Source organism: Cotesia glomerata, linkage group LG1 (assembly GCF_020080835.1).
Source record: "Cotesia glomerata isolate CgM1 linkage group LG1, MPM_Cglom_v2.3, whole genome shotgun sequence".
Taxonomy (NCBI): domain Eukaryota; kingdom Metazoa; phylum Arthropoda; class Insecta; order Hymenoptera; family Braconidae; genus Cotesia; species Cotesia glomerata.
Genome location: NC_058158.1, coordinates 2,468,802 through 2,493,994, shown reverse-complemented (window position 1 = coordinate 2,493,994; position 25,193 = coordinate 2,468,802). Strand labels below are relative to the sequence as shown.

At 30.0% G+C, this 25,193-nt stretch overlaps 1 protein-coding gene across 22 annotated transcripts in view; it reads right to left on the bottom strand.

Annotated features, from left to right (window-relative positions):
* LOC123275315 (microtubule-actin cross-linking factor 1) overlaps positions 1-15,864 on the bottom strand; it is a 110,868-nt gene extending 95,004 nt beyond the window's left edge. For 20 of the 22 annotated variants that reach the window (XM_044743368.1, XM_044743352.1, XM_044743359.1 and 17 more), the window contains exons 1-2: positions 15,756-15,864; positions 1,749-2,552 (exon numbers count right to left, since the gene is read on the bottom strand). In XM_044743368.1, coding sequence (XP_044599303.1) covers positions 1,749-1,869 — 121 coding nt within the window. In that variant the 5' untranslated portion in view covers positions 1,870-2,552; positions 15,756-15,864. Of the gene's footprint in view, positions 1-1,643; positions 2,553-15,755 lie in introns of those variants that run through there. The other 2 variants (XM_044743378.1, XM_044743375.1) reach the window with 2 other exon arrangements.
* Positions 15,865-25,193: the final 9,329 nt, after the last annotated feature.

Here is a 25,193-nt window from a genome sequence, read left to right as displayed (position 1 = left end):
GATATGAACGCGGATGGCGCGTGACACTGCCGTGTCTTTCGATGGAGCGTATAGCAGTAAAATTAAATTGGCTGTAAATTGCAAATTTATGAAGATAATTAACAAATTTAATTGCAAATATCCTTATATTTATATTAATCTTAATATAATTGCTAAATAGAGTATAATTATGTTATTATTGTTATTTATTATTAAATTCAAGGACTGTAGAGCCCAGTTAAGTATCACACTGATGCATGGCATGCATGATTGCTCGTAAATTAGAAAATAAAAACTTTTATGTATGTACAAATGAAAATTTATTCGATTGATAATAAAAATGAACACTACTGTTGTTTAAGCGATAAAAAAAAATCTATTGGGATCGATTCCTCGGCGTAATTTTATTAACCCTAATGATGATGGATGCTACTTGTTACAATTAATCAATTGCAATTATTTTATTTGATTCAATTATTATAGGATCGATTGCGTCACTGCCAAAAGTAATTAATATTTTTCTCACGACACCAATTGTCTCTAATTCTTTCACTTTATTTTTTTTTTTTAATAATTATGTATCGCAATCATGATGATAATAAACAATGGGGAATTGTTAATGAAATGTAACTTTGCTAAAAAAAAAAAAAAAAAAAAAAAAAAAAAAATGTAAGTACTCTGGATAAACAAGGACATGTTAACAAAAACGTTTATTTAAAATGATGATTTAATTTTTAAGACTATGCAGTAATAGTGATAATTATGTATTTAAATTTATGAATGGGTATAAAAATTTTAAACAAATGGTTAGTCGCTAAATTATATCAATTAGTCTTATACAAGCAGTAAAAATAAATTATAACTTGTGTAATAATGTAATAATTATTCCAATATAGATTCTTATTATTTAAGTGTACGTTCAAGGTACACACTAACATGACTAGTGATTAGCAGCGACGCAACCAAATTACCCATACATCTTGCAAACAAGTGATTATCTTATTATTCCTCTCACCGCGAGTTAATTTTAATAAAATTTTAATAATTTTAATAAAAATTAAAAATTGTAAATATTTGTACATGGGTCATTCAATATTAAATCGCCAATTTTTCTTTTAATTCTTTTATATTAAAATACTTTCTTTCAAGTTAAAGATTTTTCCAATTCTGGTTGAAATAAATTAAAGTCTTGCTTTATATTGAAATTTATTTGTATATAATAATCAATGTTTGTAATAATTTACATTTTAGTGAAAAAAATTCTTAAGAATCATCAAAAAATTTTACCAAATTAACAAAAAAATTTTTAGCTCTAAAAATATATTTTTCTAAATTTCAAAACAATTTTTGACTCAAAACTTGCTTTCTATTTATTTACTTACTCAATCTATAATTTATAAATTTTTATTAATCTCCAATTTATAATTAAATGTATTTAAAGAAAAAAAAAAATTGATGATTTTTTTATAAAATGATCCAACATACATCCTATTAAAACCGAGTTAGAAAATTCATTGACATGCGGGGGGTAAAAAATAAAAAAAATCTAAGCAAACTGTTTCACCCTTAAATCATTAAAATCAAACCGTATATTGGTAATAATAAAAAATAAAAATTGGTCAATAAAAACCAAACGAGCTGCCAGCATCAAATGTGATACCTACCGTGAGCCTCAATGAACTTGGCCCAGCAGCCCCAGTAAGCCAGAGAGCTGCTAGGTCTGGAGTCATCGTCATCAATAACCTCCTCGAGAGTATGACCATTCTGACCTTTAAACTTGGACAGTGATTCCTCGTATCCGTGCTGAGATTTCTGCTCGCGGTGGTGCTCTGCCACGGTGTCCGCGGGGTCGAACCCCAGCCTCTCTTTGTAGTAAGCCTGAGTCGACATTTTATCTCCGATAAATCAACAAAACACACTCGAGTCTGTTTACTTGCTTTTAAAATTATCGCATGATTCCTCTTCTTGTATTATAACAACCACGTGGCACTTAAAATTTTTCTTCACGCACTTTTGTCAAAATTATTTGTAAAAATAAAAAATATATCTGCAATTCACATGTTAGTTTAACATTTGTATTTATATTTTAATAAAATGCTCAGATTAGTCTTTTGGTTAATTTATTAAGATACATTTTTAATCCGCGGTTAGTAGAGTCATTAAGCGAAATATGGCTACGCAGGGATTGCATCCGGTGTATTATTTCAATTATTGTTATTAAAATTTTAATAATAATATTATTATTATTATGTGTTAAAAAATAAAAAATAACTAAAACCGTTATCGATAAATCCCCGGCGGTGTGATTATGGCACTTTGAATTCTATTCCCAGTTGGTCTTGCTGTACTTTTTATTTATTATCTTATTATTTTATTATTAAACTTTTATCCGTCAAGGATTTCATCTCTTCATGACAGTCATTAATACCCGGCTAGTGATGATGACGTTATACATTCAATCGGGTGTATTATTATTATTTTTTCTTCACTTTTTACACACATGCTGCTACAGTCCGTCGAGACTCTTTGCATTCTCCTTTCACCGCTTTACCGCGACTTCAATGTGACCAGCACTGTTTTTCAACAAGAATATACAATTTTTGTTTATTAATTGCCCTTCAAAGGGTTGAGTTGATAATTTTACATTTATCGAACAAAAAAACAGCTTATAAAAGATTTTATTATCAAATGACAACTTTTTAATTATTTATTTATACTGTAAAATATTTTTAGAGTAAAAATTGCTGAATAAAATTTTGCACGAACAATTTAACATCAATGTTTTGTTTTTAACTTATAATTGATTTTTTGGCTAAAGAATCAGAGGTACAGAAAAATTGATAAGGATCTCTTTTATAAAACTTTAAATTTCCTACGAAAAGTTTCCTTGTATTTTTTTTTATCTTCAATATTTTATCTAAGATTTTAATTTAAAAATTAAAAACTCATTTTCATAGGGAAAATTTTCTATAAAACAATACACACTTTTATTCTTAATTTAATCACTATATAATAAAAAAAAATTATTATATCAAATATTTCAAACTCTGATTATCCAAATAAATAATGAAATCTTTAACAACTGTTCTTTCGTCCAAAATATCCACAATATAAAGTAAAATAACAAAATTAAATCAAACCACTCTCTTCCTATTTTTGCCAAGAGTTTGTTAATAAAATTAATAAAACCAAAGAAGCGATTAATAAAAACCTCAAGCGGGAAATTCATAAAAAAAATGACTCAGCTACCTAAATTACCACCAACCAACGTCAGAAAACCCCGATTAGATATGAATCGACAGTAAAAGTACAAGAAAACACTCACTAATTATAAAACTCGGAAGCTAATAAACAAAATATATAAAATACAAAAATGAGAATAAGAATAAGAAACGGCCGTGTTATAACCACGACTTAGACACACGAGTGACTGAGTTGGACTGTTTGATTTGTTAAAGTACCCGAGTAAGAGTGGACTTAAAGACAAGTAAAGCGCCTGATCGGAATCCCCGCATATGGTAATCGAGGAGTATGTGTGGGTGCAGTCCCCTGGGCCCGCTTAAACTCAACTCGGTCCAATCCCCAACCTGACGCACTTATCCTATCAGCCAATCGCCTCTCGTCTCATTTCTTCTGCAGAGATAGATATACACGGCTTAATGATAAAGTAATATAATACAACATGTGTAATCCGTACACATATGAAGAATAATTAACAATTAATAACTGCTTGGTTCGAGTCAACTTTAGGATGGTTGATTTTTATTGATAATTGTTATTATTATTATTTTATATGTTGGTGTTGGTAAATTCACGCACGGAAATTGTTAATTTTATCAATAGGATATAATACAATCACATGCAATCCAACATGTCGAGTAATTAGATGTGTACGTATCCTACTGACTATTACTACTATATGTATTCGGCAATACAACCACGCAGTTAATACGTAATCAATACCACCTACACTTTTCTTAGTCACACTTTCACTAACCATTTGAATTTTCACACTTTAATTTTTTTTTTTTTTTATTTAATAAATATATTTATTTATGTAACTGTTGTGTAAAACTTAATAAGACTTTTTTTTGTTAATGTTTATTTATTTTTTGGGTGAAAGTTTTCGGAGCTAACCTAAATGTTGAGTATGAACCTAAACACTGAAGAGAGAATACTATACTGAACACTGAAATAAGGTGAGTCTTGATGGACAGGTATGGCTAGATATGTATTCAAGGAATTAGTTTCCAGGTTCGCCTCAAGGGGATGCAAAGGACTTAGTACGGGACAGGTAGGTAGGATATAGGTAATGTGTATTGTGAACATCCATTGAAAAAATTCAACCACATGTTCTTGGGTTTTATAGACATTTTTTTTTTTTTTCAAAAATAAATTGCTTTTGAATAATTATAAAATTAAAAATTTTTTTAAATAAATAAATAAATAAAATTAATTACTTCAAATTTTTAAACGCATGGATGTTAAAAAAAGATAAATTATGAAATTTTTATCTAATAAAAATGGAATTAGATATAATATTCAAATTAGGTATCAAAAGATCAAAAATAAAATGATTAATATTATAATTTTTTTTTTATTAATGATAAATTTTATTTAATTTACTTAATTGATTGAATAATCGACCAAGTGGTTTCTGAATGACAAAATCTTGAAATGTAAAAATTGGGATAAGATTTATTTTTGATGTAATTATTAATTTGAATTAAATATTGAATGTAAAATCTTTTTTTTTTTTTCGTCAAAATTTAGTGAATGGCTGGATTTCTTGTTTCTTTAAAAATCATTCATACTTTTGTCTCTCTCACTCTTATTGATGCAACTGATAATATGTATCCTTGTTTTACTTGTATGGGAATGATAAATGAAGTTTTTAATTTTTTGGCAAGTAATTTGGACACGAAACAATCTATGAACAATGATTATGTAGTTGAGCAATTTTTGTTCAGGACAAGATTAAGTTTAAGTTTATGTGTTACGGTTTACGTTTTGTTAGTATCGCATGGTAAGGACAATGTATGTGTACCCAACGATTATCGGAGAGGAATTTGAAACGAGGTGTACCTAACGGTACTTGTCAAAGGTACTGGCGATTCCGGGACTCCGGTACAATAACCTGCATCGCAGTTCCCAAAGGATTTAAAGGCTGAGGACCGTTAGCAATTCTCATTACTTCTCGATTAATAAATTCATAATCGGGCGGTTTGTGTAGTGCATTTTTCAGCTACAAACCTTGTCGGTAATTAATAACGGGTATTGTTAGTCATATAAATAATTAAACTTGAAGGGCGTTTTTCTTTAAGTATAGAAAAGTTTAGATAATTTACAATAAACTTCTGAACAATTAGAAATGTTCAGAATTTCTGGTTTTACTTGAAAATGTGTCACAAGAATAGTAGATACAATAAAATCGATGAAACTTTTTTTATAGGACATTAAATTCTATATTATACTAGTTTTATTGTATTTTTAGTATTTTACCTAGAATTAAGATTTTTATCTTTTGGAAACAATTTTTCTATTCAATAATCCAAATTTTTTCTTTTTATTTTCAAATCGAGATTCCGACTAGAAAACGATATTTGTAAAGATTTTTGTAGAGTCAAATTTCCTATAAAAAATGTTTCAAATTTTTTGACCTATTATTGAAATAAAAAATTTTTTCAACACAGAAAAATTGAATCTTTGGTAAGGAAAAAAATTTGCTTGACTCAAGAAAGTGTTTATAAAGACAATTATTGTCTTAAGTGAAATTCAATTTTCTCGAACGTCCTTCCAAAAGTCAACTCTTGCTGAAAAAATCCAAAAGTAATGCAAAATTTTAAACAAATATTGTACTACACATTTTTTTATCCATCTTTTTGTTTAAACAGTATAGCCTGCCCAAGTTACACCCAAAAATCGCTGTGGATGCTAAAAAATGTATTGTGACTGAGTTTTAATGTAAAATATACTTAAAAATTATTTTCAAAGAAAAATTCATGAAGCACAAAAGAATACAAAAATTTTGGACAAATATTATTTTGATCTTCTTTATCAATTTTCTCAGTCCAGCTCAAAACTTTGATATTGAATAATTTTTACAGTCCGCGATAAAATATTATCAAAAAAAATGAACAACAAATGTTTATTATTTTACCACCGCAATCAACAACTAATGTTACACTTAATCTGCCAATAAAATAATCAAGTAATTAACCGTAAAAAAGATAAATTATTTTCTTTCAAATTCTCAAAATAAACGTGTGAGTAAACCTCATCGTTCTTTGAACTTGCCATCAGAAAAGGAAATAAAACTCTTTCCATAAATATACAAAGCCCGCAATAATCCTTTGGCAAGAACGAGATTAATATTAATAACCACTTGATCACACTAATAATTAATTTTACAAGAACTCCCTCAAATTAACATCATGAACAGTAATTGAGATCTACAGTACGTGAAGACAGACAAAAACCGGAGTAAATATTTCACTATAAAATGACGTAAACATTTTTACATTCACCCAGGGGCAGGGGATAAAAAGTTTAAATGTTCACTCTATTATATATTATATAGCGTACGGTGTATAATGCAATTACGCCCTTAGGCTCACTCTTTACTAAGGAGTAAGAATGATTGTTAGGTTTCTCCTCTGACAAACTGGATTACCATACTCCTCTCTCGGTAATGGACAGTAAACTTCTCTCGGATTCACTAATACCTATATATATACATATTATATATTCATAGGCACATGTGTGCTGTACGGCAAAGGCGTGCCAGAATAACAACAAAAATTAACGTCCAAGTTTATTTTTCTCGAGCAAAACACGCGTCTTCACTTTACTTCTTGCTCTCTGTACTGGCTATTATATTATTTTATATTCCGTCTACTGACTTTATTAATATAATATCGTGTACATCTAAGTATCTACGAGCAGAACAGAGTAACCAGATAATATAAGCGCTTAGGAGAGCATGAAAGAAATTTAAAGTTAAAGGCACAATAAAATGAAAGTATGATTGCTTTTGTCTACTGCTATATACTATAATATCTCTATTAGATTAAATTAGATCGCTGATGTTATTATTAGTCGTGAATCATGATCTTGAATTTTTAAAAAATTGAAAAGGAAATAGGATTAGTTCTAATCAAATACAATAATATTTCATCTACTGACACTTACACAGAAAAAAGATTAGCTTGAATCAAAAAAATTTTTTCTTTAACAGGCGAGACCATCTTTTTCTCGCTTTGCTCTCACGGAGTTCAACGGAACTATCTCTGTCGCACTCCCAACAGCAGAGCAATTGCAGTTTCGATTGGTTTCACGAAACGAATGAAATTTTTGAAAAAAACGCTTTGTGGTGAAATAGTTTATTAAATTATCTATTATCTCTAAAAACGTTTTTTCAAAATTTCCATTCGTTTCGCTAAGCCGATTGAAACTGCAATCACTGGTCTCGGCTGTTAACGAAAAGTTTTTTTTATTAATTAAAAAAATTTTTTTTAAAGTAAATAATATTAAAATAATAATTTCCATGAGAAGATGATTTTTAATTACTTAAAAATTTCAATAAATTCTATGAATAAATTTCTACTTAACCGAAAAAAATCATGCAAATAACTAAAAAGACGCAGCCCTGACATAAACCTTTACTTCTTCTATTCCTTATTGCAAACTTGGTGCTGTTTATGTTTCTTTGTAAATTACATACAAGCTTATGTTATGTCTTGTGACTTTGGACAAACGGTATTTCCGTCTAATAGAGGACAAGAGACAAGATAGCTGACAATATCCAGGTGGTTTGGCTTGACAATAACAAAATCCACGTGTTCACTGCCTTACTTAAAGGAAACTTGTAGGTACTGATAGTTGTAATGCCTCAGCTCTTTGTTATTCCGTTTGAATTCTTTCGATTCTATTATATATAATGATAATAGATGTATATTACGTATTGCTGCTGGTTGTACGGACTTTACTACCGTGTCTTTTTCCGTGTACATCGTACATCGCATGAGCGCACGTGTAGGCGCGGAATGGATTTAGTTCTGAGAACGCGAATCTCGACAGGAAGTTCGTTTAGGCCTTTCATTTATATTCTTAGTAGATGTATGGGCATTATTTATCGAATTGAGCGAATCAATGTTATTGTCTGTATTAATTACGAGTCAATGCTAAGTATTTTGCGGTAAAGTCTTACATTTAAAATCAAAATTATTATTATTTTCAGAGTTTATTTTTCAGTGACCGATTGTATATATATATAGATTAATTTTTTTTTTTTTTTTTTTTTTTTTTGTGGTCACTTGTGACCACTAGGCTAAAAAAAATTTAATCTATTATTATTATTGTCATTATTATTATTATTATTATTATTATTTTTAACATTGTTTCTTTTGTATAAATTTTATTAAATTTAAAAATTTGGTTAAAAATAAAATTTTTTGAATTTCACAATAATTCCGTTTCTGTCATGTTACGTTCAATTTTTCCTCCTCAAAATAATAAATTTGAACATTGAAATAAAATTATAACCAACTCATAGACGATGGACATAGAATGAAATAAATTAAACCTCGAGTAGATGAAACAAAATATATAACAGAAGATAAAAACGATAAATATAAATGTTTGAGAAGTCATTGAATCGAATTCTGACCTGCCTCAACACCGGCTGCTGCAGCAAGTCGCGGCGAATGGACGTAAGAGGAATGTCCAACATGCCTAGACGCTGAGCTATTTTCATCGACCCCTTCTCTACACTTATACAAATACATACAAATACACACGCCCAACTCGATACATGCATAAATATATGTATCCTAACATTTCTTCTCTTACTCTTGTTCTTGCTCGGTGAAAAAACACCATTACATCGCGAATTGAGAGAGCAGTAAGTGCGAGTGAAATGTATAAAAAGAGCTCTAGAGCACCAATAAATAGCATGCAGCCCGACGAATCCCGTGATTGGTTCCGTACATCGGTGATGCATGAGTGCTGGTATTTTTGGCCTCAGAGACTGTCCTTGAACCGATGAGATGACCACGACCCTCCAGGTGCATATACATATAAATATACATTTAATACGCGGCACTTTTGCAGCCATAGTGCTCATATTTTCTATTAGTAATGCTACAGCACAAATTTTGATATTTTATCACAAATATGATTTTTCTATTAATATAAAATTGATGACTAAAGTTAGGTTCGTTTAGTATCGAAATTTTCGATAATTTAAATTTCTAGTAAATTTTGAAAATCCAAAAACTTATTAGAAAGTGAAATAATAATATTAAATAGTTTAGTTGTTGAAATACGAACTGATTTACCAATTTAAATTTGTTTTATTTTTCTAGAAGTAAATCTTTAATTTTTTATATAACTTGATGTTTTTCTTACAACCTTTCAATATATTACAACAATAATAGAAATGATTTAAGATGATCTTTGTTCATGTTTTTCACTCAGCTCTCTGAGACGTGCCATATAAAAATAAATAAAATCCAGGCATTTACATCCACTCGTATCGTGGATGAAGCACACAATCGGATATTTTATCGCGAGAATAATTTAAAAGTACTTAAAACACAGCTAAGTATCAAGATGATTGAGCACATGAGGATAAAAAAATATTATTATAGATTTAATAACGTCAAATAAAGATCGAGATGAATGGAATATAAGTGATGAAAAAAATGATAATAAAAAATGAAACTTAAATTCCTCGGTGGTGATACAATACATTTCTTGTATACTTTTATTTTATTTTTCGCCTTGCCCAGACTGGTTCACCTACACGTTACTTGAAGTGACGAGCGGAGGATCCTACCGGCGATAAATTGAGTTTACAAGTTCTGTGAGCTGCACTGAGCTATATACCGAGAACAATAATAATAATAATAATAATAATAATAATAATAAATAAAAGTAAAGAGACGATAGTGTTTATGTTGGTAGTCTTCGCGTTCGCGGACTCAATGTACCGTGCTCAGGAAGTTATTATATACAGCCATGAAATACCAACGTCAACTTTGTTACATTAGCGGTTAACTTTTGTATTAGTGTCCAAAAAAAATTAATAACCGACTTCTGATGGGTTTACTGCCTCCCGATTTCGTCACGTACGTCAACAAACTGACCCTGAACTTGAAAATAACGTTTTGCAATGTTGAAACAAGCTAGAAAAAATTATTATTCAAGTCAAGTAACTCAACTCAACGCGGACTTGTGTACAGTGGGATTGAGGATTATATTTAAATGTTTTATTATTTAAACAACTTGAAGTGAAGAAACTGATGCTCATGATCTTGAAATACTTAATGGCTTAAAATTTATGAATGAAATATAAGTATTAAACGCGCTGAAATTAATTTTATTTTGTTACTGCTCTAAGTTTATGGACTGGGTCAGGTTATATAATTTTATCGATTGACCGAGTAAGCAGCTTTGAATAATTCCTTGGTTGTGAAAAATTTATGGCAGCTTTGTTTAGCAAAATTGATGAGTAGTTAGACACTAAAAAAAATTTTTTGATCCTAAAATTTCAAATTAAATTATACTTTTTTTTTAGAGTACTCCAAAAAAAATTTTCCTTGGAATTTTTAAATTAAAATTCCGTAGAAAATTTAATTTCCTGCAAAGAAGCTCTCTTATAATTTTTTCGTATTTTCAATATTTAATCCACAATTCGATTCTAAACTTTTAAATACAATTTCTAAAAACATATGCGGCAATATTGTAAAACTTTTGTAATTAAATAAATTTATTTACTAATTCCCTCATAAAATATTTATCCAGACCACACGGAAAGTAATTAATATTTACAGTAAACCGGCAATTATCGTTATCAAAAACAGAACTGCAGCAAACAACTCTTTCAACGACCACCTAGAGTCGCGAAATTACTCCGCTCTCCGTAACCAACATCGTAGCTAATGCCCGACAATTGCTCGCGATAAAAGCATGATCAAAAATTATAAATGTCACGTATGGCGCTGATTGCATGAATCAAGATACGAGACTCGTATAATAAAAGTATATTTATGTATAAAAGTATCGGGCTTGACTAGGACTGCCCCCACGCTAGGAAATTTGAGAAAACGTGATCGACGAATCGACCGATACGATTACGATGAGAGAATAAGTAGTGTAGAGTCGCGTGGGTGTAATATATACTGAAATATATGTTACATTATATGTTATGTAGTATAGACGGACAGCGAGAGTTTTGTAAAAAATTAAGAGTAAATAAATACCCGAGATACGACACTGGTTCTCGGAAATCATAAATACCCGTTCTCGAGAGCTACCTACATGGCAGAAAAATTTTTTATTCACTAAACTATACTAAGGGAGATCTAGTCTGTCCAATAACACCAGGTACGGCGTCACATGTTTTCTTCACACATGTACTTTATTTTATTTTATATATAGATCGGTGTGATGTGTACCGAGGAATTAAGTACGTCGCATTACCACGTCAGATTACTAAACTAAAATCGGGCCAAAGAGTATATACGCCGATCGTACCAAATTAAGAAACGCTATCTAGAGACAACCGGTTGGTCTTTTTTCATTTACGCAATTCTTATATATATTATATATTTTATGTGGATGTTGAGGCTTTCTTTTCGCCGCCCCCGGGCGCACGGATTTTGTCTGTAAACCGGCAGCTATACCGGTAACTAATAAACCATTACCGATTATTAATTTACATATTTTCTTTTTAATTTCAATTTTGATGATTCATTGATTTAAGGTAGTAGTTCATGCCCGCATTGGATGAAACAATATGAAACAATAGATGAGCTGGAAGAACTGAATCATTTAAAAACTCCGACTAATGCTCATTTAAAAAGTTTATTTGGAAAGTTTCATCGTTAAAATTCAGTTATTACTGATATTATTAAGTAATACTGGCTGTTAGATTTTAAATTACGTCTGGGAGCAGCCGATGCACCATCTGGGTTTGATATTTGTTGTCACTATTAAAATGGTGGAAAAATAGAACCATTGTGTTGTTAGATTCTTGACCGATCATTTTTTCAATTGATTATATTCGTAAAAATACAATGTTTTAATTGAACATTTTTTTTTGTAACCACGGGGATAAAATTCTAGGTATTTTGATAAGTGATTGAACTAATGTGGATTATTACATCAGGAACAAAATTGAATTTAGAAAGGAACACATTTTTAAAAACAATTGAGGATAATTAAAATAGTAGAATAGTTTTTTGTAGCAAAAAAATTTTGAATAAAAATATTTTCCGAATAAATGAAAATTGGTGTATATTTTTATTTGCTAACCTAAATAGAGTAGTAGTTAAAGAAATGTTTATCTCAAGTAGGCTATACTGCAAAAAAAATATAAACAAGTCATTATCGATAATCTAGTATGTTTAAAAAGATAAAAACCACAGTTGAGTTGTCATTTATACTATTGAAGATAGAGATTAAAAATGTTAGAAGCTAATTAGATCAGTCAGGTATAGAATGTTAAATATATAAACGTCTAATACTCAAGTCGCTTCCAGCTATAATTATTTAATTAATGTGAAAGCCAAGTTTGATGATAATTTATTTATGAATTATTTATGAAGTTTTAGTAATTTTATCGGGTACTTTTCATTTTACAGAAACTATTGTGTGGAAAAAATATAGTTCCAAAAAATTGAAAGTTAAATCCTACGCAGAAATTTATTTATTTAAGGAAAAAAACGAATTATGGCTTGTCTTCTACGGATCGACACAAGAATTTAAAAGCAATAGATATGTATGAAATATAAAATATATGATACCTCGGAGTAAAATAAAAAGGAATGGTATGAAATACAAGTATGAAAGAGAGTCATCCATCAACGACGGCTCAGTATCGATGGATACAAATCGGCGAGGACATTTACCGTTTTCGTTGACATGTCAATTGTCCTATAACTGTTACTAGCAACTTTAACCCGCAGCTTACCGTACAATCAAACCAATCAACAAAAAGTTAATATAATGACGAATATTAATAATAATATTCAAGGTGATAACTTTTATTTACTATTATATTATTATTATTATTCAAGATACAATTTTTCTTTTTCAATAATAATAATAATAATCATAACAAGCCGCTTAGTCTAGTCTGCTCTAAGATAATAAAGAAAGTATCTTAACTGTCTTGTCTAATTCTAAAGCCTATTACATATGTGAACATAAGTCTACAGCGTTATTAAATTTACAGCGACGACGCACTTAACCGGGAAATTCGCCGAAAGCTCTATTTATGATCCTCAACTAATTAATCACTCCTCATGATCCAGACTCGACACCCCAAAAAATCGGAAAAAAAATATAAATATATATATATATGAAAATAACCTTCTTATTTATACTTTACTATTTCTCAACTTCTACACATTCAATTACATCTTAGTATTAATTATTGTGCTATAAATTACAGCTTAAAGCCCATTTATTATTTATGAAGAAATGACCGGGTCGTATATTTTAATTCTGATTATACAAAATTGAAGTTTAATTTCTTTTAATTATTTTGAAATAATTAATTCGATGAAAATTTTTAAATGGATATAATTAATTATTTTTTCTTTTGGTTAAAAATTAAAATTATATGCTATTAATTATTGAATTACAAAATTAATAAGTAAATGTCAAAGTTCAAAGATGGGAAAAGATAAAATTTTCTATGCTATGGATTTTTTTCTATTTTCACTTTACTAAAATTTTCTGTTTGAAATTGAAATATTTGGAAGCAACTCTGCATCATTTAAATAATGAAAATGTTTAAGATAAAAATAATAATTAATTGACTAATTAACATTGAATAAAAAAAAATAATAACGAGAATTTAATTAGATTATCTACGATCAAGTATATATGTAGAGTGTGAATAACAGGCATTTAATTAAAAATCCCAAGATAAAGTAAATAAATTTAATTAAGCGAACTAAAAATTCTGCGTATTTATTTCTAAAAAAAATTTAATCTTGTCATTAGACGTTTCAATAACAATATAATATTCAATAACAAGGATGCATTGTGGGAATTTATCATTGTAAATTATAATGAGTCCCTGAGAGCAATTACTACAGAAAAATAAGGAAGAAAAATTATTTTAAAAATAAATATTTTCTAGCGAAAGAACTGATTACTAAGTCAAAATGTTTCAAGGCAATCATTGCGATAACGAATTCCTCGTGTCAAGGACGCGGTTGGATCCTATTTCTTTCAGCTTTAAATTTACACCCAAACTGCTATAATATCGAGACTAAGCTTTTTTAACAAATTAAGTATTAGAGACAAAGCTCGAAACTAAACGTCAGCATTCGGTCCTAATTGGAGCGTAAAAAAAACTAAAATAAAATAAAAGATAAGATTTTATTTAAAAGTAAAAGAGAAAGCAACGGAGCTTAACGACCCAGACTTATTCCATCTCTTAGCTTGTCTCCAAGCTGATGGCCTTCTTGTTTCAGGGAACTTTGAATACACAAGCGCAAGAGGAAGACCGAGGACTTATCAAAAATAAAAATGATCCCTGAAAAACATGTGCTCGCCATAAAAATACAATTATAAAAAACCACAACACTTGCTGGTGATTAATCAACTCACTGAGCGTTCATTCATACACAGTTCAAAATTTTGTGTTCGGGGATAGGAAAATTTAATGGTTAATTTTTCGTGTCAACTATTTAATACTAACATATGTAAAATTGACAGTAACTAGTTATGATTCTCTAATTTAAGACAAAAACATTTTTTTCATTCTTTTAAGGTAGTACGGTTATGAAAGCAATATTTCAAGAAATCCTCGAAACTTTGAATATAAGTCATTAAATACATAATACATATGCTGTTAAAATTTGAAGACGATTTACCACACCAAGCTCGAGATAATTGCAATTGAAAATGACATTTTTGTACATGTAACATAGGAGAAGCGTGGGAAAATGACAGTATTTTTAATTTTTTCCATCGAAAGAATTTCAAGACTTTATCAAAAAACTAGTAGATTGAAGAATATGATATTTCGAACAATTAAAAAAAAAATGAAAATTTTTTACCATGTAGTTTTCGAGATTAATTAAAATCAATTTCACTTTTAGAGGATTATTTTTAGGAGAGGGGGTACAAAAAACAGCCGCTAGTCACTGAAACCGTAGTGTGTGTGTATATGTATAGAGAATATAGTAGTGACGAGTACAGTAACGTTAAAAAATCTTAACCTACAACCTTAGCTCTGTCGATACGTATAACATGGATAGCGAGTCAAAATTTTTGATCTGGATTGTCGCGGAGGTACTACCTTAATTTGAAGATGGAAATTATTAAAATTTTTAATAATATAAATTTTAAACAATTCGCTGCCAAAAATACGACTAGTACGCGCAAGGTTCGAGGATCGAATCCGTCCAACGTCAATGTTTTTTTCGGTATTAGAAAAATAAATAAAAATATAACAATTAACAATTACTCTAATAAATTTGAAAATTTTTTAAATAAACTCTTTTAAAATTATTTTTTTTTTTTTTTTAAAGATAAAATAATATTTCCTTATACAAAAATGTATTGGTTGAAACATTAAAGTTTTATTGATTTGGTCCAATTAAAATTGTTTTCAACGCAAATAATCTAACCATATAAATTTTTCTTTTTAATTCAACTAATAATTTAATTATATTGTAATGAAATTAATTCTGTTAAAAACTCTTGGCAAAAATATAAATAATAATATTATATTTAAAAAAAAAGAAACCAACCAATGCATATTTCCAAGATACCTGCTGGTAAATAATCCGCGAGTCTCCAGGTGACACGCAGGTGTATAAAATACACGTTAAAATTTATAACGAGCCAACAATTATTCGTCTACAACCGAGAAAATGTATGTAATAATTTATGCATACTTTGTGTGTATTATTATGTTTAAAAATATATAATATAATGTGATATGACATGATAAATGTTAATTTTAATGACTAAAAATGTGAGTGGAGTCTTTGGACTCTGCGTGCTGCACCAGTGATCTGGTAGATCGGTCAGTTATCAGGTATAAAATAAAAGTGAAATTTTAAATAATATTAAATCTTAAACTCTTTCGGAGTCGGCAGGAGTCTCAGTCTGGTACACTCGCGAGCGCGACTCAAAACAAAACCTGAAGGCCACGTATCGAGTGAGTCACGCGGCCGATCGAACTGTCAGACACGCCCCCGTTTTATGAGTCCTTTAATGCCACCCTGCATGCGAAATTTAATAATTATTAATTAATAGTATCGATACATTTTCTGGTCACTATTGTGGTAATTATTGGTGACGTTAAATACCTGGCGTGTGATTTTTATTATTTCTACTTTCGTATTGATAGAAAAAATTGTAAAATTGCACATGAAGACATTTTTCAAAAATTTTAATTTTTTTTTCTGACATGAATTTTTTTACTCAAAACTTGACGGAAAGTTAATATTTGCAGAACCATAATTACGAGAGCAAAAAATAACTGACTTCCGACAATTTAAAAATTGTAATTAAAAAAATTATTGTAAATTATCTTTATATGTAATTATTTAATTTTATCAAAACCATTCACACAAAAAAAACAAAAATTAGCAAACACCTGGAACACTTTTTTTTTTACAAATGCTAAAATTTGCACACAATCTTCAATAAATTATGTCTGAATTTTTAAATATTTTACTAGGAAGGAAAAAAAAAAAAAAAAAAAAAAACAGGAGCTTCAGATGTCTAACTTTAATATCATTTAATCGTAATAAGTAATAAAATCTTGAAATACGATAGAAATTAAGCGTAATTGGATGAACAATAATTCAAAACTCGAATTTGAATTGAATAGTATACACTATACAGTATCTTCTTAAAAGATACAGTTAAAAAATGTGTACAGGTAGATGAAATAAAAGAGCGGTGCTTGCCGCAAGTCACTGACACCCGCGTGAGAACGACCACGTTGTCGCGGGAATCACGAGGTGGATGAACGTGTCGAGAATATAATATTATAAGAAAGGAAGATGAGTAAGTGAGTGTTTATCTTCTCTCTTCGGCTAACAGCCGACAGGTATTTCCATCGCGATCGCGAGCCACGAGGCGCTTCACTAATTTTACTATTTTATTTTTACTTGATTTTAATTATTTATTATTATTATAAAAAAAATAAATAAAATGAAAATAAAATAGACCAACTGATACCACCACAATCACTGATCCAACACGTCTATCAATTATTTTATTAAAATTATAAAAGTTCAAAAAATGAAAATAGAGCAACGCCAAAAATTATTAAAAATACAAATCACTAAATTATTTACTTGGTATTATTTTTTAATTTTAAATTCAAGTTGATTAAAATAAAAATAATAATAAAACTTTTTAAAACATTTAATTCACGCACGTGTATTAGTTAATTAATTAATTAAATAGTCACCCCGCGAAACAACAACTAGGTAAAAAAAAACAGTCGCGGTGATAATAAAATAATTGTCAATCATTTTAATAATTACATAACAAAAAAAAAATTAATAAAATTTCGACGGTTTAAGAATGTGACTGTGTACTCGTAATGAACTTTGGGCCAATACAAGGAACGCGCATATGGCGAGGACGCGGTGTCGCTCCGCCGTGTAGACCACGTCGCCCCGCCGCAGACTGCGGCCGCCTGGACAACTGCCGCCCACCCAGCCGGCTCTCTTCGTGATCCCTCGTACTCCGTTTGGTTCTCTGCTCTTAACTTACACTACTGCATGCTACATGTATAAATGTAGACATTCGAATCCACACTACAACATTCGGCCCCCGTAGGCGCTAAAGAACGGAGAACGAAGACCGATAGATGGAGATAAAAAGAGGCAAACACGAGGAGAGCCAACGACTGCGATAAACCCCACTACCTTCGCGTTTTACTCGACTCTGAACCGAACCCACCCGAACAGAATTAACAGAAACCGCTTTACTTGGCTGCTATGCGCTGCCGCCACCCGCCACCACGATACCGCTTTAGCTCCTGCTCCTGCCTATGCATCTATATATATATATATATATATATATTTATGTTTGATGTTGTGTTATCTTCTTTTATTTGTAATAGGCAGTTGCTATTATATGTCAATGCTATGTGCCGTGCACCGGGATTAGATCATCCTCAGGATCACCGTCATCAGCAAAAAATTTTGATGAAAAATTATGCTAGCTTGGAATTTCGATGAAACTTGATCTTGAATTATATAAGAAGATACTCAAATTTTTTAATAAAAAATCGCAGTGCTAATCAGCAAATTTTTTGACTTAATTGCGGAAAATTCTTTATTTATATAGAAAAAAACTGTGAATTAATTTTAGAGAATTTTTTGAAAGAAAATTATTGCAGCAATTGATTTGAAATATTCAGGGGATATTCATACATATTTTTAGTAAATATACAAATTTTTTCAAAGAAAAATTTCCAATATCATCGTAGTTATTGGATATCTTCTCAATGACCAAAAAAATTGTCCCGCTGCTGCAATGATTGCGACCTTTACAAGACCCGAAATTATTAAAAGAAAAAAAAAATTTTGTAAGCTAGAAGATATTTCTTACATAATTATCTAAAACAAAAAAAAACTGAATTTTGAAAAAAAAAAAAAAAAAGTTTTGAAGTTCTATAAAAAATGTGAAGAAATAGTTCAAAGAAAATGAGAAATTTATTCATTCAAGCTAATTTGGTTTTAAATTTTACCGAGCATGGAAGTCTGGTGAAATTTGACGAAGGCCCGGTTGAAGCTCCCAGATGGGTCACTACCAAAAATAACCGCGAAGTTTAAGAGTTTTCAGTGAAGTCAACCAATTAAATGTTTTTTTACGCTAAATTAAATAAACTTCGGAACGAAGAAAGTTTATGAATTTTTCTCTAAATTATTTAGACTTTGGTAAATTTTTTACTGTTAAATAAATTATCATATGCGCGAAATTATCATATCGTTTACACTTATCCGCGATGTATCTTATATGAATATTACATATAAATAACGAATAACGACGTAAGTATAACATGTAATGTGCTGTGTCTAAAGAACATCAGTATCAAAGTCAAAATGAGGTTTAATGAAGTATGGGTGTGCGTTATGTTAAATTACGCGGCGTTTATCAACTAATATAACTCGAATATAGTATACCCGACCCGGCATGTTTTGTTATGTCTGCACTGCCGGTCTCGCTACGGGGCAGATATTAAATTAACAGGTAAAACGAGTCACGAGGAATGCGTGTTGGGGTGTATAGATTCTATATATATATAATAAAATATATGTATGTATAGTCAGGTATTATAGGCATGGTATAGTAGGGGTACAGACGAAACGAGCCGGCTAAACCTCTTTCACCAGATGATTGACTTTCGGGCCTATATTGTATACTACGATTTATTCTATTATTTTATTTGAGCCGTTGCACATATTGATAAATTTTATTTTCATTCCAATCTGAGTTTTGTTAGGCGAGACGACTTTGTAGAAGGACGATACACCATACAAGATACCTTTTTGAATATTTATGGTAATGAAATAGAAGATGATTAATTTTAATGGTTTAAATTATTTATACACGTGTTTTATTTATGAAAGTAATAAAAATTTCAATAGAATTAACTGATAGCATAGGCAATAATGCAATAAAACAGTCCATGGTTGTTACCAACGTCCGGTTGTCTGTATTTATTTTATATCATATTAGTATGGGGACATATTACGCAAGTGACTTGGGATTTGATTGGAATAATCAAATTAAAAAAAAATAAAATACACTGTAATATAAATAAAATAGAGAGCTAAAAAAAGAGCGAGTCGAGAATTATAGTCAAGTATAAGCATGGTACACCAAAAAAAATGGACAAGTATTAGAGTAAGAGTATGTATGTAGAGAACTTTTTTATTTCTTTGTCCCAGTAGACGACACAAGTCGACTTGAGAATCATAAAACGACTCTATATCTAAGGGACTTGGTTGATGTTGATGTGATGGTATTCTTGGAAAACTTATTCAAATACTCGACTCGCAACCGACTACGACCAAACCTTAGTGAGGCGGTCTCGTTTTCATCGTTTTAAAGTTTTAGACAGAGTTTTTAAATAGGCAACGGGATTCAATTTTAGTAGTTAAGTTTCGAGAAGTGTATAAGCGTGTAATACTAATATAAGTAAGTGAAGTCATAGAATAATAGCTTGAGGGAAATTTACATAAAATTTTTAGTAAATATTTGCTTTTAAAGTTTATTGGACATTAATTTTTGGTATTTGAGTTTATCTTTACGAGTGATGAGCTCGAGATTTAAAGGTGACATCTACATAAATTATTAATATTATTTTGTTGTTGAATTTTAGATAAATGACGATCATGTTTTAAAATGTCTGGCGTATATATGATTTTTTACTAATGCGTTGTCTAATTGTCATTCAGTCGTTCAAATGTCCGCGTGAAATAATTTTCTGATATAAAGATGGGCCATCTATTAGGACATATCTAGCTTGATATGGCCTGATATGATCATATTTGCCCAAATGTAATTTTTAAACCAACGATGGTGTTGAAAATTTCCGATAGAGAGCACATAATCGCTTGATTGTCTCCTTACAAGAGAGTTAAAGCTGTAAAGTTATAGTTCTAAAATAAAAATCATTCTTTTTTTTTAATTTTAACAGTATTTAATTAAGTATTTTATATCAATTTTTTATCTCAATATATTCAAAACATAAAAATATATATAAAAAAATAAATAAATCTGTAGTAGTTTAGTTAAAGCGAGAAATTATAAAATAACATTCAATTAAATTTATTCACTTTATAATAAATGTAAAAATATATAAGGCGCGCAGTAGCCCTATCAGATCCGGCCCTTGCTTACCAAAGCATTGGACCGGGTTCGAGTCCGGCGTACACCAATGAATATTTTCAATATTCAAGTGTATTATTCTGCTCAACCCAAAAAATGAAACGAGTTCCAATCTCAAAAAGTTTACCCCCTACCGTAGTCACTCATGACCTTAGTAGTTTATGCGACTTTAAACAAATTAAAAAAAAAAAAAAAAAAAAAAAAAATATTATTTTCAATAAAAAAACTTGAAAATTGAAAAAGAAACTGATTCTTTTTTTAATATCTTCTAAGGAGTTTATCTGACATAAATTTTTAGTTTAATCAAAAATTAAGCTAATTTTTAATTAATACAACGTGTTAATTGACGTACACATTGCTAGAAAAATTAAAAAATTATAATTAATTAATATTGTAACGGGTAGACAGAAAATTGTCGTTTGAAAGTTGGATTGCAATAAATAAATTTTAGTTTTTATTTAAAAAGTGAAGTTTTGCACAACTTATTGTAAAAAATCACAACTGTAAATTGAAATGTTTCTTCCTGATCCAAAGCTCAAGTATCTTCTGATGTACGTGCGTCAATCAGATAGCGTTAATTTATGCGTGTACAAGGCATTATAATTATAAAAATAGGTATTAGCAATTGCAGAAGAATGTGATAAAAAATATAAGTACTCGATAATGAATGTAATTTTGTCGAGCAAGATAAAATAAAACGTGATGAGATAAAGTAAACACATTAAGTCCAGGAAATGATTGTAGCGGCAGCATTATAAATGCATTTCGAGTAGGACTTGGCCTGGATTATATCCAAAGGACACTCCGATAGCCCGATATTGCTGCTGAAGTCTCGATAAAATTACAAATGAGCCTACATTGTCTAATTCATTTTTTATAACTAAACAGATTACATGTCATCACTTGTTACGGCCTAAAAACTTTAGAATACGAGATTGCTCGATAAAATTTAAACAATTTAAAATCATTGAACGACAACTCGAATTTGTTTATCAGATTGATCGTAAATTTATAAATTCTCTCGACGTTTAGCTTTACATTTTAATATAAATTACTTAACAAAGAAAAAATATATTAATAAAGATAAAAGTCAAGTGTATAATTAGCTATGAAAAAATTATAATAAATTAGAATGTATGCTCAGAAATGGATAAAAAAATTTAATTAAGTTTACTTTATTCTTAACCAGTAGTTTTTGTGAGGCTCCTGTAGATTTAATAAACTCGTATCCAATACTCTCGAGGATTATATTTATAAAATTTACGAATTTTACGACTTTCGACCTCGCCAAGTCTCGTCGACCTCCAAATCATTCGGCGAATAATTTTGTTTCAATAACGAATTTTTTTTTTCTATACAATTAGGTTAATGAGACGTTATACATATTGAATTAGTCAAAAAAATGAGTGTTATGACAGTAAAAAATACCAATGATTGCACGAAAAACAATTCGTGAGTCTTTAATCGTCCAGAATTATATCACTTAATATTAAATGATAAATTATTTCTATTTTGAGTAATTATTCAACAGACATTAGTGGTTTAAAAAATTATAACATATGTATGAGTAATGACTGGTTGAATTAGTAAGAATTTGAACAAAAATAAGAAATTTTGTAACCACTATTCGTAATTTTTAGTGTGGGTTTTACAACTGACATTACAATCCGATGTGAGTCATTATTACACTTTTCTAGTACGATGTTTTTTAGTGGAAGTAAATGTTATTAGTTGTGTTGAGAAAGCTAACTATTTTTAGATGAGAATATCATTGCCATGTTATGAATCAATATTTATTTAGACACTTGAATGAATATGTCAGGACTGAAATAAACTTTACTATGGTGCGAGAGTATATTTTTTTTTTTTAATGAATAGGAAAATTTTTCCTTGTAATAAAATTTAGCAAAAAAAAAATAGATTCATGCCTTATCGATCAATAAAATAATTTTTAATGTCATTTTTATTCTAATTATTTGAATGACATATTGCTAGACTGATTGATAAGATATCAATCTATTTCATTTTGTTATCTATCTATTGTCTTTAAACATCTTTATCATCGTACACCTTATTTTTCAAAAGTATTTCTTTGTAATACAGCTAGATTTCTTTCAATTCTTTACCAAACTTAAAAATGTATATACCAAGTTAAAGCTTATGTTATGTCAAGAACCTTATCCACTTAATTCATACATAAATAAATGTAATTAACACAATATTTCACACTATGTCGTGATAAAAAATTTAATCGTCATATAATTATATAAAAATGAGTGAATTCAAATATTTATCAACAAAAAATATGTTGTTTTTAACATTAGTAATGAATAACAATCTTAATTCTCCATAATAATATAATAATATAAAATTCATTGTTTGATCACGATGTTGTGCGAAATATTCGTACACAGAAACAAAACTTCGTGCACCAAAAAAATTCTAAAGGAGTCAAAAGTTATTTTGGAGCAAGAAGAGATTTTTTTAGCTCAAGAAAATTTGACTTTATTCAAGAAATTTTCAATCTTCCTCAATATTTTCTTGAACTAAGAAAATTTACCCAACAGTCAAGAATTTTTTTTTTCAGTGTACGGGTCGGTTAGTTTTAAATAAAATTTAACGTTATTTCATCCTAAAAATCTTTAACTGCTACCAAAATCAAATTTTCTGGGTTCGAATCCCAGTCCGAGCTATCTAATAATTTTTTCTCGCATATTCTATAAACTCACATTAAGATGATCCTCTCCACATTCCTTTCTCAATCCTTTCTTACCAATATCCTGTTACGTGAATGTGGAACGCTTCACGTAATAGTTACCGTAACTCTTATTCTTTCCCGCTTCACAGCATTACTTATATTTGTAAAAATGCTTACCGTAAGATGAACGGTGTGGCTTAATGTATATAGAATAAGCGAAAGGAAGTTTAGTATAGACCGGATAGCTCAAATGGTAGAGTAGCCGACATGTCTTCGGGAAGGTTCTGGGTTCGAATCCCAGTCCGAGCTATCTAATAATTTTTTTTGCCCTCTGGGCGGAAAGTGGCAACTTTGGTCTCACTGCGCTAAACAAAGTTGCCGCTTTCCTCCTTCCTCGGACAAAAAAATATTATACAGCCCTTGGGAAGTAAAAAAGAAAACCTCAGATCACATGTTTGTTGACCTCGGCTTCGCCTCGGCCAACAATTACATGTGATCTGAGGCTTTTCTTATTTTCCTTCCCAAGGGGTGTAATATACTATTTCTCGCATATTCTATAAACTCACATTAAGATGATCCTCTCCACATTCCTTTCTCAATCCTTTCCTACCAATATCCTGTTACGTGAATGTGGAACGCTTCACGTAATAATTACCGTAACTCCTATTCTTTCCCACTTCACAGCATTACTTATATTTGTAAATCAGAAAAATCAACTCCAATATTTCTCTGAATACCACAATGATAACCAGCCTGCTTTAGACCATAGACTTGAAATGTAACGGCGGCATCGATTAAATCCATACCCGGAGAAGAGGCGATTTGCACGTCAGCGAACCAACAGAGGATACGAGAGCACTCTTGAGGCGCCAATCTACTTCCAAGAAGACAGACAGTACAAGATATTTAAGGATTTAAAATTAATCGCGGCAATCCAAGCATCCAAAGTGCCAGTTCCCTGATACGACACACGCACAAGCCACGACCAAAGACCCGAATGTATAAGTTGTGTACTTGATATTGAGTCTTTTTATTCTTATCTGACATTATATACACATATAAAAGCTACATGCTGCAGTTTCGACGTCAAGTATATCAACGATCGCAGGATAGGATCATCAGCCGGGATATCTCAAGCTTTTTACGATGCGACGCCAACGCTCAGAGTGTGCACCACATTTGCATCACATCACACTACTTCTTAAGAGTCTTAACTTCTTCTTTCTCGCTAACATCTCTTAGCGTCATTCCGCGACGTTCCAATTAACAAATACTTTCATCTCCTCATTCAATCGCCCATCACATTAGTATGAGAATAACTCTCAACTCTGCTTACAGCTTTCATTAAAGCCTACTAGCAGTATAATATCATATCATATCATATCATATCATATCACGTACACATACATTTATTTGCTGATCCACAATTATTATTCTCGACAATTTGTGCAAATAAAAACGAGGCTATTTGCGAAGTAAATAAAACCATGGAGATTTTTTATGTGTTTCGTACTTAGACTTTGACCTGCCACTTAATATTCACTTAATAAAACCCAGTCATTAAACCGTTGAATTCGTGGAACTAATTGCCTTAATGCAAGAAATGTTGTTCCAAAAAAAACCC